The sequence below is a fragment of the Nicotiana tomentosiformis genome, chromosome 8 (genome assembly GCF_000390325.3).
Source record: "Nicotiana tomentosiformis chromosome 8, ASM39032v3, whole genome shotgun sequence".
Taxonomy (NCBI): Eukaryota; Viridiplantae; Streptophyta; class Magnoliopsida; order Solanales; family Solanaceae; genus Nicotiana; species Nicotiana tomentosiformis.
In genome coordinates, this window is record NC_090819.1 from 25,054,347 (window position 1) to 25,069,101 (window position 14,755).

At 39.6% G+C, this 14,755-nt stretch overlaps 1 protein-coding gene across 1 annotated transcript; it reads right to left on the reverse strand.

Moving 5' to 3' along the window:
- Positions 1 to 13,185: 13,185 nt before the first annotated feature.
- LOC104109596 (uncharacterized) lies at positions 13,186 to 14,500 on the reverse strand. The gene is made up of 2 exons (XM_009618936.1): positions 13,616 to 14,500; positions 13,186 to 13,566 (listed from the first exon to the last, which is right to left on the reverse strand). The coding sequence occupies exons 1-2, from the start codon at positions 14,498 to 14,500 to the stop codon at positions 13,186 to 13,188; spliced, it is 1,266 nt and encodes a 421-aa protein (XP_009617231.1).
- Positions 14,501 to 14,755: the final 255 nt, after the last annotated feature.

A 14,755-nucleotide genomic window follows, 5' to 3' on the forward strand; every position in this document is an offset into this window, starting at 1 on the left:
AATCGCACTTGACACAAGGGTACCTAACTACTCCTTCAATTTTGTATGACGAAAGTGACATTTCATGTCTAATAAAGTCATCAACCCCTTCTACAAAATCCTCCCGCAATTCCCGCTGATTAGGATAATTCCTATTGTACATCCAAGTATGATGTTCCATCTATACAAATAAAAGAAATTGAGATATTTCCATAAGTATTACAACTACTTAATATATTCTACAATTATAAATTAATTAAATCATTTTTAGTTAATTAAGATAATTAATTTTTAATAATTACACCCAAAAGGTTCAACAATTATCCCTAAAAGTTCAATTCACATCCAAAACGTTCAACCACTATCCCTAAAAGTTCAATTCATATCTAAAAAAAATCAACCTATACCCTAAACAATTCAATTAATACCCTAAACAATTCAGTTACCCCTAAAAATTTAATTCATACACTAAGAGTTCAATTCACAAGAACAAATCCTAAAAACACAATTCAATTCAAAGTTAAATATTCAATTCCTAACAAAACTACTCAGGTCATGTGATGACCCAAAAGGTCATCTTTAAATTTAATAATTATTTCTGTGTTCTGAAACCTCAAATAGCATCATTCATCTTCCCTCGACTTGCGTGCACAGTCCGTAATTTTTTTGAAAAGTTTTTATGTTAAAAATTGATTAAAATGTGAAAGATCTTTAAAACTCAATTGGGTTGACTTTGGTCAACGTTTTGAGCAAACGGACTCGAATCAGTGTTTTGATAGTTCCGCTAGGTCCGTATCGTGATTTGGGACTTGGGCGTATGTCCGGAATCAAATTCGGAGGTCCCTAACTCGAGTTATCGCATGTTGTCCAAATTTTGAAGTTTAAAGGTTTAATGACTTAAGAGATTTGACTAATATTTGACTTTGTTGATACCAGGTCTGTATTTTGGTTCCGGAACCCGGTGTAGTTCCATTACTATATTTATGACTTGTCTGCCAAATTTGGTGAGAAACGGAAATGGTTTGACGTGATTCGGACGTCCGGTTGTTAAAATAGAAATTCTAAAGTTTTCTTAAAATTTTCATTTGATTTGGTGTCTGATTCGTAGTTCTAGGCATTATTTCGGTGTTTTGATCATACGAGCAAGTTCGTATGATATTTTTAGACTTGTGTGCATGTACGGTTTAGAGCCTCGAGGGCTCGGGTGAGTTTCGGATAGCCTACGAACCTTTTGAACTTTGGAAAAATCTGGTTTTTCGAGCTTCAGCTGTCATCTGGTGCATGGTGCTTCGCGATCGTGAAGCCATTCCGGCGATCGCGAAGAGAAAATTGTGAGTCGTGATTTTTACCCTTCGCGAAGATAGGCACACGATCACCGAAGGTTAGCTCCCAGTGCATCGCGAACGCGTAGAGTTGATCGCGTCCGTGAAGAGGAAATGCGGCACAAGATGGGACATACAAATATGTTCTTCACGTTCGCATGAAGCGGTCCGCGATCGCGAAGTCTGCGGGGTTATGCTTCGCGTTCGCTTATGGGATGTCGCGTTCGCGTAGTGCAAATTGGCAGCCCGTGCAAGTTGTGCTTCACGATCGCGAAGCCATTCCCGCGATCGCGAAGAGAAAAATGGACCTGGACAGAAATTGTTCTACGCTATCGCGAACGGATTCCCGCGATCGCGATGAGTAAAAACCTGGACAACAGAACTTAAGTTCTAGAAATGAAATTTCATCCCATGTTTCATTATTCACGATTTTGAGCTCGGGTAAGGCGTTGTTTGGGCGATTTTCATGAGAAAATATCGGGGTAAGTGTTCCTTATCCTATATTGATTATATTTCATGATTCCATACTCATTTACATCATGAATCCGTGAATTTATGGAGGAAAAAACAGATTTTTATAAAATCTTCCAAAAATGTAAAATGAAGATTTGAAAGCCAATACGATGTTGGAATTTGATAATTTTTATATGGTTGATCTCGTATCAGGACGGGTGTTCGTATTTTGTGAGTTTTTCCGGGATTTGAGATGTCGGTCCCACTGTTGATTTTTGAAATAAATTTCGGATTTTAATCAGAAAAATTAGTAAATTCATATGGAATCAATTTCTATGATTTGTATTGAATATATTGAATTGTTTATGACTAGATTTGAGGATTTCGAACACGAATTCGCGAGGCAAAGGTTTATTGGAATCTTGAGTTGTTTGTAAATCGAGGTAAGTATCGTGGTTAACCTTGACTTGAGGAATTTAAACCCTTGAATTATTTGCTACGTAAATTTCATGTGTAACGATGTATAGGCAAGGTGACGAGTTCCTACACTTTGTCAAATTAATTATTTAAACATCTTAAATTATTTTAAGATACAAATTAATTATTATAATAATTGTTTCTCTCATATTCCTTGTCAAATATTAATTCTTGAATTCTTGCAATAATTGTTGCATGTTTATTTGATTTATGTGTCTTAATTGCTACTTGACATTTAGCATATTAAATATTAAACTGACTATTTTCTCCCTGATTAATTTCTACTTGTCATTATTTGTTTCATAAATAAATTATAATTATTGTATGACTTGATGCTTAATAGTTTCTCATTGAACGTGGCATTTATTGAAGTATTCTTTTTTATTACATTTAAGAGTTGTTAAAATATATTGGGGGATCGGGTTGCACGCCGCACCAGATTTATTTAAAGTTTATATTGTTGAAGCGAGTTGCACGCCGTAACAGAATTTAATTTAAAGTTTATATTATTGGAGCGGGTTGTATGCCGCAACGGAATCTAATTGAAAGGTTATATTGTTGGATCGGGTTGCACGCCGCAACGGAATTTAATTGAAAGGTTATATTGTTGGAGCGGGTTGCACGCCGCAATGGAAATAAATTGAGGGATTATGACTACTGAATTGACTTTAATTATTGATATTATTTACCAGTCTTACTACTATTTCTGTTATTATTATTATTATTATTATTATTATTGAGTACACGTTAATTTAAGCGACCTGCTTTAGCCTCGTCATTATTTCGTCGAGGTTAGGCTCGGCACTTACAGAGTACATGGGGTCGGTTGTACTTATACTACACTCTGCACTTCTTGTGCAGATTTCGGAGTTGGTCTCAGCGGCGTGCTATAGACTTGCTCAGATTTCAGCTACCAAGAGGAGACATGAGGTATAACTGCACAGCGTCCGCAGTTCTGAAGTCCCTGTCTACTTTATTTTAGTTGTGTGTTTTCTTTCAGACAACTTTATTTTATTCAGACTTTTATTTGTATTAGTCTAGAAGCTTGTGCACTTGTGACTCCAGCTCTGGGATGGTATTTAGACATCGCGATTATTATGGATTATTCACTTTATTTTAGACTTTATTACCGCATTTGTTTCTTTGTTATTAATTAATTTAAAATTTTGTTAAAATAGAAAATTATATTTTAACGTTGGCTTGCCTAGCAAGTAAAATGTTAGGCGCCATCACGGTCCCCAAGGTGAGAATTTCGGATCGTGACAGGTCAATACAAACTTAAACATTGAATTTACACCTTAGATAATCAATTCAATTTTAACATGACCTAAACCCAAGATTTCAATAAAATTCAAATTTAAACAATCAATTTAAACAATAATTATCTAATTCATAACAAAATAACAAGATATTAAAATTATACAGACAATGTAAGTTCAAATCGAAACCTGGAATTTTTAGGAGTGGAGGGGGAGGGGCAGTGGAGGCCGTAGCAACAGGCAGCGGCGGGGGCAGTGGCAACGTGGGGTGGGGAATGGGATTTGTCTGAGAGAAATAGAGAAGGAGAGGGGGAAGGGTGTTGTGTGTGTGAGGGAGAAGAGAGGGGGAGTTAGAAAATTTTGAGAAGAGAGTAAGAGAAATGAGGGGGAAATCCCGTATTTGGGATCTGGATTTAGAATTACCGACCAACGTTGGTCGGTAATATTGGTCGGTACACTAAGTGACCGGGCGTTGTCTGTGTTTGACCATTAACCGACCAACTTTGGTCGGTTATTTAAAAAAAAAAACTAAATTATTTTTTTTGTATTTTTATTTCTTAAAATATTATAAACTATAAAAAATTAATATAAACTATAAAAAATTAATATAAACTTTAAGCATTTATTTTATTCACATATATATTTACTATAAATAATTATAAACTATAAGCATAATCTTTATAAATAATTATATTAACTAATTACTTTTAATAAATTGTAAGTATATATTTTATTCACACATATATATAATTAATCAATCATAATAAAAAAAATAAAGGTATATATATATGAGACATTTATTTTATTCGAATTCCACATTTCGTCTTATATATTCATTCGTTTTATAACTAATTACAAATCACATAGATTAATAAATATCGGTCAAGACATTTTACCTTTTGTATTCATCTATCTAAGTTAATTTTTTAAGTTATAATTAAGTATATGAGTAATTTCACACACACACACACACACATACACTATATTATAATTGATGATCAATCACATACATTACTACGTACGAAAACATTATCAATTGATAAATTAATAAACCAATATTATTCTATTTTAAATATGATTAGTCGATTGTTATATTAACTCGTTTACTTAATGTAACAACCCGACCGGTCAATTTGAGTGCATTAACCCCGATCCCCTATATACTGTTTTTCCCGTATCTGTTTCTGCTTATGTGACTTAGCGGGAGGTCTTTTTTTTGGTTTCGGAGTGATTTGGGACACTTAATCCCTAAAATAGAAGCTTAAGTCTTAGGATTTCGACCGTAGTTGGAATTGTATGAAGACGACTCCGGAATGGAGTTATGTCGGTTCTGTTAGCTACGTTGTGTGATTTTAGGCTTAGGAGCGTGTCCGGACTGTGAATTTGAGGTCTATACCTAATTTAGGCTTGAAATGGCGAAAGTCGAATTTTTGGGGAGTTTGGCCGGGGGGTTGAATATGACTTGTGCGCAAAATTTGAGTTCAATCGGACGTGGTTTGGCATGATTCGGCATCATTTGTAGAATTTGGAAATTTCGAAGTTCATTAAGTTTGGATTGGAGAGCGATTCGTGTTTTTAATATTATTTGAGGTGGTTTGAGGATTCGACTAAGTTTTTATAGTGTTTTGGGACTTGATGGTATGTTTGGTTGAGGTCCTCGGGGCTTTGGGTGAGTTTCGGGTGGTTAACGAATTATTTTTGTATTTTGGTTGATGGTTGATATCTGCTGGTGTATATTTTCTGGTTTCCTCTTACGCGTTCGTGAGAGGAGTCTCATGTTCGCGAAGGGTTAATATGAGTTGGGAAGATTTTGTTCTTCACGTTCGCTAAGAGGAGGACGCGAATGCGAAGGTGTGGTCTGCATGTGAATCGCGAACGCGTGAGTCGTGTCGCATTCGCGAAGAGAAGTGAGGCAGCTAGGGACCCCAGGTCTTTGATCTACGCGTTCGCGAGGTATGGGCCACATTTGCAATGAGCTGAGCTTGTAAAGCTTCGCGTTCATGAAGGGTAAACTGGGAGGCAGTCTGAGTTGGCCTATGCGAATGCGAGAGGGCGGTCGCGTTCGCGAAGAAGGAAATCTGGGCAGACAGTATTAATTTCAAAAATGAGGGTTTGAACCCATTTTACATATTTGAGCTAGAGAACACGAAATTGGGCGATTCTTGAAGGGATTTTTGTGGAGTTGATTGGGGCAAGTGATTCCTACTTTGTTTTGGTTAAATCCCATGATTTCATCTTAAATTTTATCATCTAATTTGTGATTTGGGGTGAGAAATTGGTGAAAAAGAGGAAGAACTCTTGAGTTAGAATTTTGAGGTTTTGGATGGGATTTTGTTATCGAATTTGAGTAATTTTGGTATGGTTAGGCTCGTGAGTGAATGGACTTTCGGGTTTTGTGACTTTTGTCGGATTTCGAGACGTAGGCCCGGGGGGCCGGGTTCGGGCCGATTTCAGATTTTTGGCTTATAATTTTGTGTTTTTCTTATGGAATTGATTCTTTTAGATTATATTAATTACATCGTACTGCTTGTGGCTAGATTCGGGGTGTTTGGACATTGATTCGAGGGGCAAAGGCATTACGGGGTAGGATTTTGCGCGGTTTGAGGTAAGTAATAGTTTTAAATCTGGTCCTGAGGGTATGAAACCCCGAATTTTGGTATGATGCGACTATTTTGGAGGTGACGCACATGCTAGGTGACGGGCGCGTGGGCATGCACCGTGGGGGGTTGTGACTTGGTCCATCCCGTGAGACTTTAAAGTCGAATAGCCTATTGTTAATTACTTGTTCTCTCTGTGTTATAGAAATTTGACCGAAATCATGTTAAAAATCATGCTTAGGCTATATGATAGTACGGTTGGGACCCGCAAAGATCATGTGCCTGTGAATTATTTGCTAATTGTTGTCTTGTATTCAGTCATAGTTTTACTTGTACATCATATCTCAGTCTCTTCTTGAGTCCTGTTGATACACTATGTTATTTTGTTTGGGGTGATCTTTATGATTTCTGAGGGGCCGTGAGACTAGAGAGGTACATGACTAAGTGAGGCCGAGGGCCTGGTTGTGAGGTATAGATACCGTAGCACGTGAGTTATCCGTGCGAATCATGATGTTTATACTTAGCACGTGTGTTGTCCGTGCGGATTCTGATATGATACTGTAGCACGTGAGTTGTTCGTGCGGATCTTGATATGATACGATAGCACGTGAGTTGTCCGTGCAACACGTGAGTTGTCCGTGCGGATTATAGAGCTTGGGCTGTAGGAGCCCCTCCAGAGTCTGCACACCCCCAGTGAGTGCAGGTATCTATTGAGAGTGTGTATTAAGGGCTGAGAGCCGAGAGTATGAGCTGTTGAGATGAGTTGAGTGACTGCTGGCTTGAGAGGCTGTACTTGCTTTTATTTGTTGTTGCACTTAGTTGTTATCTGTTGTTGTTGTGAAATTTCTGGAAAATTCATATCTGTTTTACTTGAGCTCGGACTGATTTGACATATACCACCGAATTTGAAAGCATGTTCACTCTTTACTGCAAACTTTTGAAATGATCTATAATTTTTATAGCTCGTCACTGCTTCTCAGTTCCTTATTTAATTCTGTCACTTGCTGAGTTGGTTGTACTCATGCTACACCCTGCACTTCATGTACATATCCCAGTGTGTACGGTTCTGGCAGTCACTGAGTTCATGCGCGAGCTGATTATCGAAAACTTACGAGGTAGCTGCCGGCGTCCGCAGTCCTTGTTTATCCTTTCTTATTATCTTTTTTCTCTTGTATTTGCATTTAACACAGACTGTAGTAGACTCTGTTTCTAGATTGGTTGCTAGATGCTCATGACTTAGTGACACCCCGATGTCGGGCTATCATTCTGCACTTGTGTTTTCAGTTTTACCCTGTTATTATGTAAACCATCAGTTAGTTTAATTGCTTTAGCTCACTTCTGTTATACATTGAAAGCATATTGAGAATGTCAGCTTGCCTAGTTCCACGATAGGCGCCATCATGACTGGTTAGCTATTTTGGGTCGTGACAAGTTGGTATCAGAGCCTAGGTTACATAGGTCTCGCGAGTCATGAGCAGGTTTAGTAGAGTCTTGCGGATTGGTACGGAGATGTCTGTACTTATCTTCGAGAGGCTGCCGAACCCTTAGGAAAAACTTCACATTCTTGAATTTTTGTCGTGCGAATCTTTTGATTCTGGTAACTAAATGTTTGTTGTTTCATTCTCTCATAGATGATGAGGACTCGTACTATGGGGCAGGACGGACAGCCACTAGTACCACCAGTCAGGGCCGCGAGAGACCGAGGTCACTGTAGAGGTCGCGGTAGAGGCAGAGGTGCAGCTCGCACCACAACTAGGGCAGCACCTGCAGATCCACCAGTTGCCACAGTTCAGGAGCAGGCATTGTGGATAAGCCGGTGGGACCAGCTCAGGCACCACCTATGCCCATGTTGATTCCAGGCCTTCAGGAGGCCTTAGCTTAGATTCTGACCGCGTGTACCAGTCTTGCTCAGAAGGTTTCTGTTCCAGCTGCAACAGCCACTTCTCAGGCCGGGGGAAGTGCTCAGACTCTCGCCGCCCGCACACTAGAGCAGGTGGTACAGGGATTCCAGACACCGGGGGCACCACCAGCCCGGCCGGTTGCAGTTTCTCAGGCCTATGTGGCTCCTGCTATGCTTGAGGATGAGCAGCGTAGATTGGAGAGGTTTGGGAGAATCTAGCTTCCATCTTTCAGTGGTGCAGAGGGAGAGGATGCACAAGGCTTCTTGGATAGGTGTCAGAGAATACTCTGTACAGTAGGTATTCTAGAGAGCAGTGGGGTCTCGTTCACTACTTTTAAGTTCTCTGGGTTGGCTTTAGTTGGTAGGAGGCTTACGAGAGGCGTAGGCCGATCGTCTCAGCACCCCTTACCTGGCAGTAGTTCTCCGGTCTATTCCTAGAGAAGTTTGTGCCTTAGTCCCATAAAGAAGAGCTGCGCAGGCAAATCGAGCAGTTTCGTCAAGGTGATATGTCTGTGATGCAGTATGAGATGAGATTTTCAAAGGTTGCCTGTCATGCTATCTGGTTGGTTCCCTCAGACAGGGAGAGGGTAAGGAGGTTCATAGATGGCCTCACTTTTCAGCTGTGATTGCTTATGACTAGAAAGAGAGTGTCTGGTGCTACTTTCGATGAGGTTGTTGACGTTGATCGTTAGATTGAGATGGTTCGCAGCCAAGAGCGGGTTAGGAGGGAGGCCAAGAGGTCTCGTGGACAGGGTGGATTTAGCGGTGTTCCTTCTGGGGGCAGTTCCACCACGGTAGGGGTCAACCTTTCAGACATGCTCAGACGGCTAGCCCAGTCCACCGTGGTGCATCATCTGGCCACGGGTCACATAGTCATCAGCAGGGCCAATCGTCGTTCAGTGCACTACCAACGTAGAGTTCTCACCATGCCTCGTCAGCTCAGGTTTCCACGGGTAGTTCCTCTGGGGATCAGAAGCAGCAGTTCCGTTAGAGGAGGGGTTGTTTCAAGTGTGGAGATTTTGGTCACATTAAGAGATATTGCCCTAGGTTGTTGAGTGGGGCTCCACAGCAGAGTACTCGACCGATGGCACCATCACCAGCAGCTCCACCACTCGTCCAGCCAGCTCGAGGTAGGGCTCAGTCAGCTAGGGGTCTCCCGAGAGGGGGAGGCCGATCAGGGGGTGGCCATGCCCCTTTTTATGCTCTCCATGCCAGACCAGATGCCATTGCATCGGATGTTGTGATTATAGGTATTGTCTCAGTTTGCCATAGAGATGCCTCTGTATTATTTGACCCTGGTTCCACTTATTTATATGTGTCCTCGTATTTCGCTCATTATCTGGATATGCCCCATGAGTCTCCAGTTTCATATGTTCATGTATCCACTCTAGTGGGTGATACTATCATTGTGGACTGTGTATATCGGTCATGTGTGGTGGCTATTGGGAGTCTGGAGACTAGAGTAGATCTCTTGTCGTATGGTCGATTTTGACGTGATTTTGGGTATGGATTGGTTGTCTCCATGTCATGTTGTTCTAGATTGTCATGCTAACACCATGACGTTGGCAATGCCGGGGTTGCCAAGGGTTGAGTGGAGCGGCTCTATAGACTATGTTCCCAGTAGAGTGATTTCATACTTGAAAGCTCAGAGGATGGTTGAGAAAGGTTGTCTATCTTATCTAGACTTTGTGAGGGATGTTAGTGCAGAGGCCTCTGCTATTGATTTTGTTCCGGTGGTGCGATATTTCCTGGATTTGTTTCCTGCAGACCTGTCGGGCATGCCGCCTGATAGGGATATTAATTTTGGTATTGATTTGGTGTCGGGCACTCAGCCCATTTCTATTCCACCGTACCGTATGGCACCATCTGAGTTGAAGGAGTTGAAGAAGAAGCTTTAGGAACTCCTTAATAAGGGGTTTATTCGGCCTAGCATGTCACTGTTGGTTCCCCAAGTACATGCAAGTATACGTGGCCGTCAAGTAAAAAAGTGACTCGAAAGTCGGATGTCGAACCCACAGAGACTTAGATTGATCGTTAACTAAGCAAACTAAAATCAATTAATTGTTCAAGATATTTAAGAATGATATTTTTCTATTAATCTACTATTGCGGAAATTAAACAAATAACAACTAAATTATCAAGAATGCGATTTTGTATGACGATGTTTTACTTCAGAGGAGATGGAAATTCCAGGGTTGTGGTTTGTTTATCAATCCTATTAAGTTCAGTAATCACACTCGTTAATCCAGATTATCTATGGTTACTAATTAACCGGATCGTTTATATGAATAGCATGTTCCTACAATACTACTCGCTTGACCATAATATATCAATCCTATATTCCTATGGTATTGAGTCTATCATGAACTAATATAATATAATATTTAATTAAGCAAGACTGTTAGGTATATTCCTATCCTAACTGCGAAATCTTCCCCCGAGCCACGGGTTCAGAAACAAGCTCTCTCTAATTCTACTCTAATCTAAGCACGGCTTTCCCAAGCATAGCATAGATAGTAGGGTGAATTGGTAGCTACAACAATTCACAAATTAAAACTAGAATTAAAGAAACAACCACAAGATGATAATCTGAATTAACAAAGATGTAATTAATAAACGTTAATAATCATGTCAACCACAACCCCAGAAACTAGAGTGCTTAACCACTCATGTTCATAGTAACAATTTTCCAAGTATTTTGCATAAACAAATTACAAAGAAAAGATAAAGGGATTAAGAACTCTATGATTTTCTCCTCCAAAAGTTGTCCACGTGATGTTCTTGCCTCCGGTCGCCCAAAAACCCTTCAAAGTGGCATTTTTATGTCTATTTATATGTGTAGGAAAAGACCTAAACGTGTAGGTCAAGTCCCAGTCAAACCAGGAGACGAAATAAATCTTCAAAACTCGAACTGGACCTTGCCCTAGGCCTGGCGTCGCCAGGCTAACGCCTGGTTAACTGGCCTTTGCCTTGCAGAACCAGCCTAATGCCCGGTTAAGCTGGCATTTGCCTGGCCTCGCCAGGTCTAATGCCTGCATACAATTCTGGCATCGCCAGCTTTCTCCTTTTCACTGTTCTCGAGCACACTTTCAATGTTTAAATATCCTTTTTGCTCTACTTTCATCTCCAATTCACCTATACATAAAATAGACCCCATTACGCGCAAATAAAGTGTAATTTATCATTAAAGCATGTAAAATGCAAGGCAAATAATGTACGAAACTATGGAGTTATAGCCACACATCAATACCCCACACTTAAACATTGCTCGTCCTCGAGCAATCAAACTACACTTATAGACACAACCTATTAAGCAATTCCCTTAACTCATTATACCAAGAATCTGTAAAATAGACTAAGCACAAGGGTATAACATCTTCACCTCAAGATTTGACTCACAAGTACCATGCATTATTTCATAACTCACTCACTCACTCTAACATAGAGGTCAATGACATTACCTTTCCTTTATGAATCAAGTGCCTTCACACAACAAAAGAGAGTAGTTCCACACAATAAAATTTTAAAAACAATTAGGAACTCAAGTTAGAAAGAATTCACTCACTCTCAGAAATAACATTCATATGCTACAAAAGATGCACCATAGGCTTGCCCGTAGTGTAATACTCGACTAATCAAACTCATTCAGTCTAGGATCAAGTAGGACTTTCATTGGTTGTAATGTATGTTGCGGGTCGAGTAGGATACATTTGGATATGAGTGACTACACCTCCCTAAACACTTTAATACATATACTTTAATATTTAAACTCATACTTATGTCAAACCATACCCCACCTTCACATCAATGTATATTAACTCCATACTTCTTTAAGCACAATTACATAAAGAGTCGCCACTAACAAGGTATTTTTTTACATAGCAATTCAACTATTGTTTTCCTCTCTTTCTTTTTCAATTCAAGTGGCTTTTATTTTTTTCTTCAAAACAGTGCACCTTTCTCATTATTTCATTAGTTCCACTCAAAAGCCAAACCAACCACCCCACACTTTAACTTTTACAAAGTTCATAACAATTCAAGTGCTCATGAGAGGTGAAAAGGTTCAAATAGATGATTAATTCAAACAAATGGGTAAGGCTTGTAATGTGGTTGCCAAAGAAATAGGATTACAGGCTCAATGGGGTTAACTACGATACATAACAATTAGGCAGGTAAAATATATATATTTGGCTCAACAAAGAAACGCCTATATCACTTCCAAGACTAAACAAAACTACTATTTCGCTTTGTAAACACACAGGGCAAGTTCTAGAAATCAAATGCAATGCACAGAATAACATACAAAACTCACGCACATATGGCACATAACTCACTCAGGATTGGACTCATCAAGACACTCTAGTCAAAGCAGTTAAGCAAATTTAAGATTATATAATTTAAGATACTTATACAAGAGTAAAAAACTGAGCCTAAGCGTCACAACCAAAGTACTCACTATTCTCAAGGAATAACAAAGTCAAGAGATATTGCTTCAATTCAATTCACATCACCATGGTTCCTCTCCTAAAAAAATAAAACTACCTACACCCGGTTCAAAAAAACCCTTGAAAAAAAACCACGGCACAAAGAAAAACCAAGGGGGAATTACTACACTACCTACAAAGAAAATCTTTTTGTCCTTTTTCTTTAGACTTAAATCCCTCAAGAAAACTGTCTAGGAGATCCATCGTCGGGAAAAGTCCAAATTATTTTTTTTTCACCTTTTTTTTGATTTTTTTCATAACTACTTCGATACTACACACTACTACTCAACTACGAAATCACAAATAAGAAGTTAACATTTTTCTACATCCTACTACTAATCATCTAGAAAATTTTCTCACCCTACACTTACAAGAGTGCAGTGTCCCCAATGCACAAATAAAGCAAAACAATAACGAAGGTGGACAAGAAACTCCCTAAAAGACCAAAGGCCAAAGAAATAGCGGCTCACGGGGTACTCAAACTTCCCCCAGGCATAGTCCTTTGTGTGGCACCCCACACTTATTCCTCACCATCTAACTCGCTTTTGCACTCTTTCAATGACTCTGCCTCCTATGTTTATAATCCTACAAAACACAAAATAAATACTACAACAATAATAATAAAATAAAATAAAAATAAAATAAAACAGTAAAGATGGGTTGACTCCCAACAAGCGCCTAATTTAACATCGCGGTACGACACTGCTACTCTGTTCAGGTTGGGTGCTTTCTCTTCTTCTTTCTCCCATTAAGTCTAGCCTTTTTACACGCTCTCAGAAGATCTCCTTTTTCATCTCTGGCTCTTTTCTCAATCATCCTTACACACTCAGCTTGCAACACTACCTCCTCCAACTCACTTGTCTCATCCGAATCACTACAATTCGCATAAGGACTTTGCTCTATCCCCTTCAGTTCTACCGCAGTAATCATGCACAAGTTCTCATAAAGCTTAGGGAGCTTAAGTGCCTTGTACACATTAAAAGTAATTTCCTCATCGCCAACTCTCATCTTCAACTTTCCTTCCCTAACATCAATAAGCGCTCCACCAGTAGCTAAGAATGGTCGCCCTAAAATAATGGGTACTTCCTCATCTGCCTCGTAATCAAGAACAAATAAAATCAGCAGGAAGAATAAACTTTCCTACTTGAACTAACACGTCCTCAATAATTCCCTCTGGCATAACTAGTGACCTATCTGTCAACTGTAAAGTGATTGTAGTAGGTCTAAGCACCCCCAATCCAAGTTTCTTGAACAAAGAGGATGGTGTCAAATTTATACTAGCCCCTAAATCACACAGGGCTCTACCAACTTCTTGTTTTCTAAGAGAGAGAGGAATTGTGAAACATCCAGGATCCTTCAACTTAGGAGGAAGTTTACTCTGAACTCTAGCAATGCACTCTTCAGTAAGTGCAACTGTTTCAAACTCTGTATGTCTTCGCTTGTTTGCCACAATATCTCTAAGATACCTTGCATACTTAGGCACTTCCTGCAAAACTTCCACCAAAGGCAAATTAACATGCACTTGTCTCAAAATATTTAAGAATTTCTTGTACATATCATCATCTTTTTGCTTTTGCTGTCTTTGTGGAAACGGAGGTGGTAGCCTTGTCTCAATTTCTGGATCTGATCCTTTGTTTTCTTTCTTATTCTCCTCAACTGGCTTAGGAACTAATTCTCCTTCAGTACTAGATGTATACTTCATTTTCTGTGGAACTTCTTCTAATTCTCTTCCATTTCTCAAGGTAACCGCATTGACTTGAGCCTTAGGATTAGGCTCAATATCACTCGGATTGTTAGCCATTTTCCCAAACTGCCTCTCTAGATTTTTGAATTCTGTGCGCAATTGCTGATTGTCTATCAAGAGCTTTTTCATCATGTCAGTCAAACTCTCCTCTGCTTGTTGTGGGGGTTGAGGTGGACGATTGTAATTCGCCTGAGGCCTGATATCCTGATTTCCACCCCAAGAGAAGTTAGGATGATTCCTCCAGTTCGGATTGTATGTGTTCCCATATTGAGCATTTTGATTCATCGGCCCTCAGCTTGTTGCCCCACATAGTAGATGGATTCAGGATTCATGGGATATATTTCACTTGTGTGACCTTCACCACATAACTCGCACCAAGTAGACATTTGTTGCATATGTTGCATCTGTTGTGCTTGGTGCATTGTCATTTTATTCATTTATCTGACTCGCTAATCTCGCTATATCTTCCCTCATTGCTGAGAAGTCATCAAGCTCGATGAAACCTGCTGCCTTTTGCTTAAGTGCTCTTCGGGGTTCCAC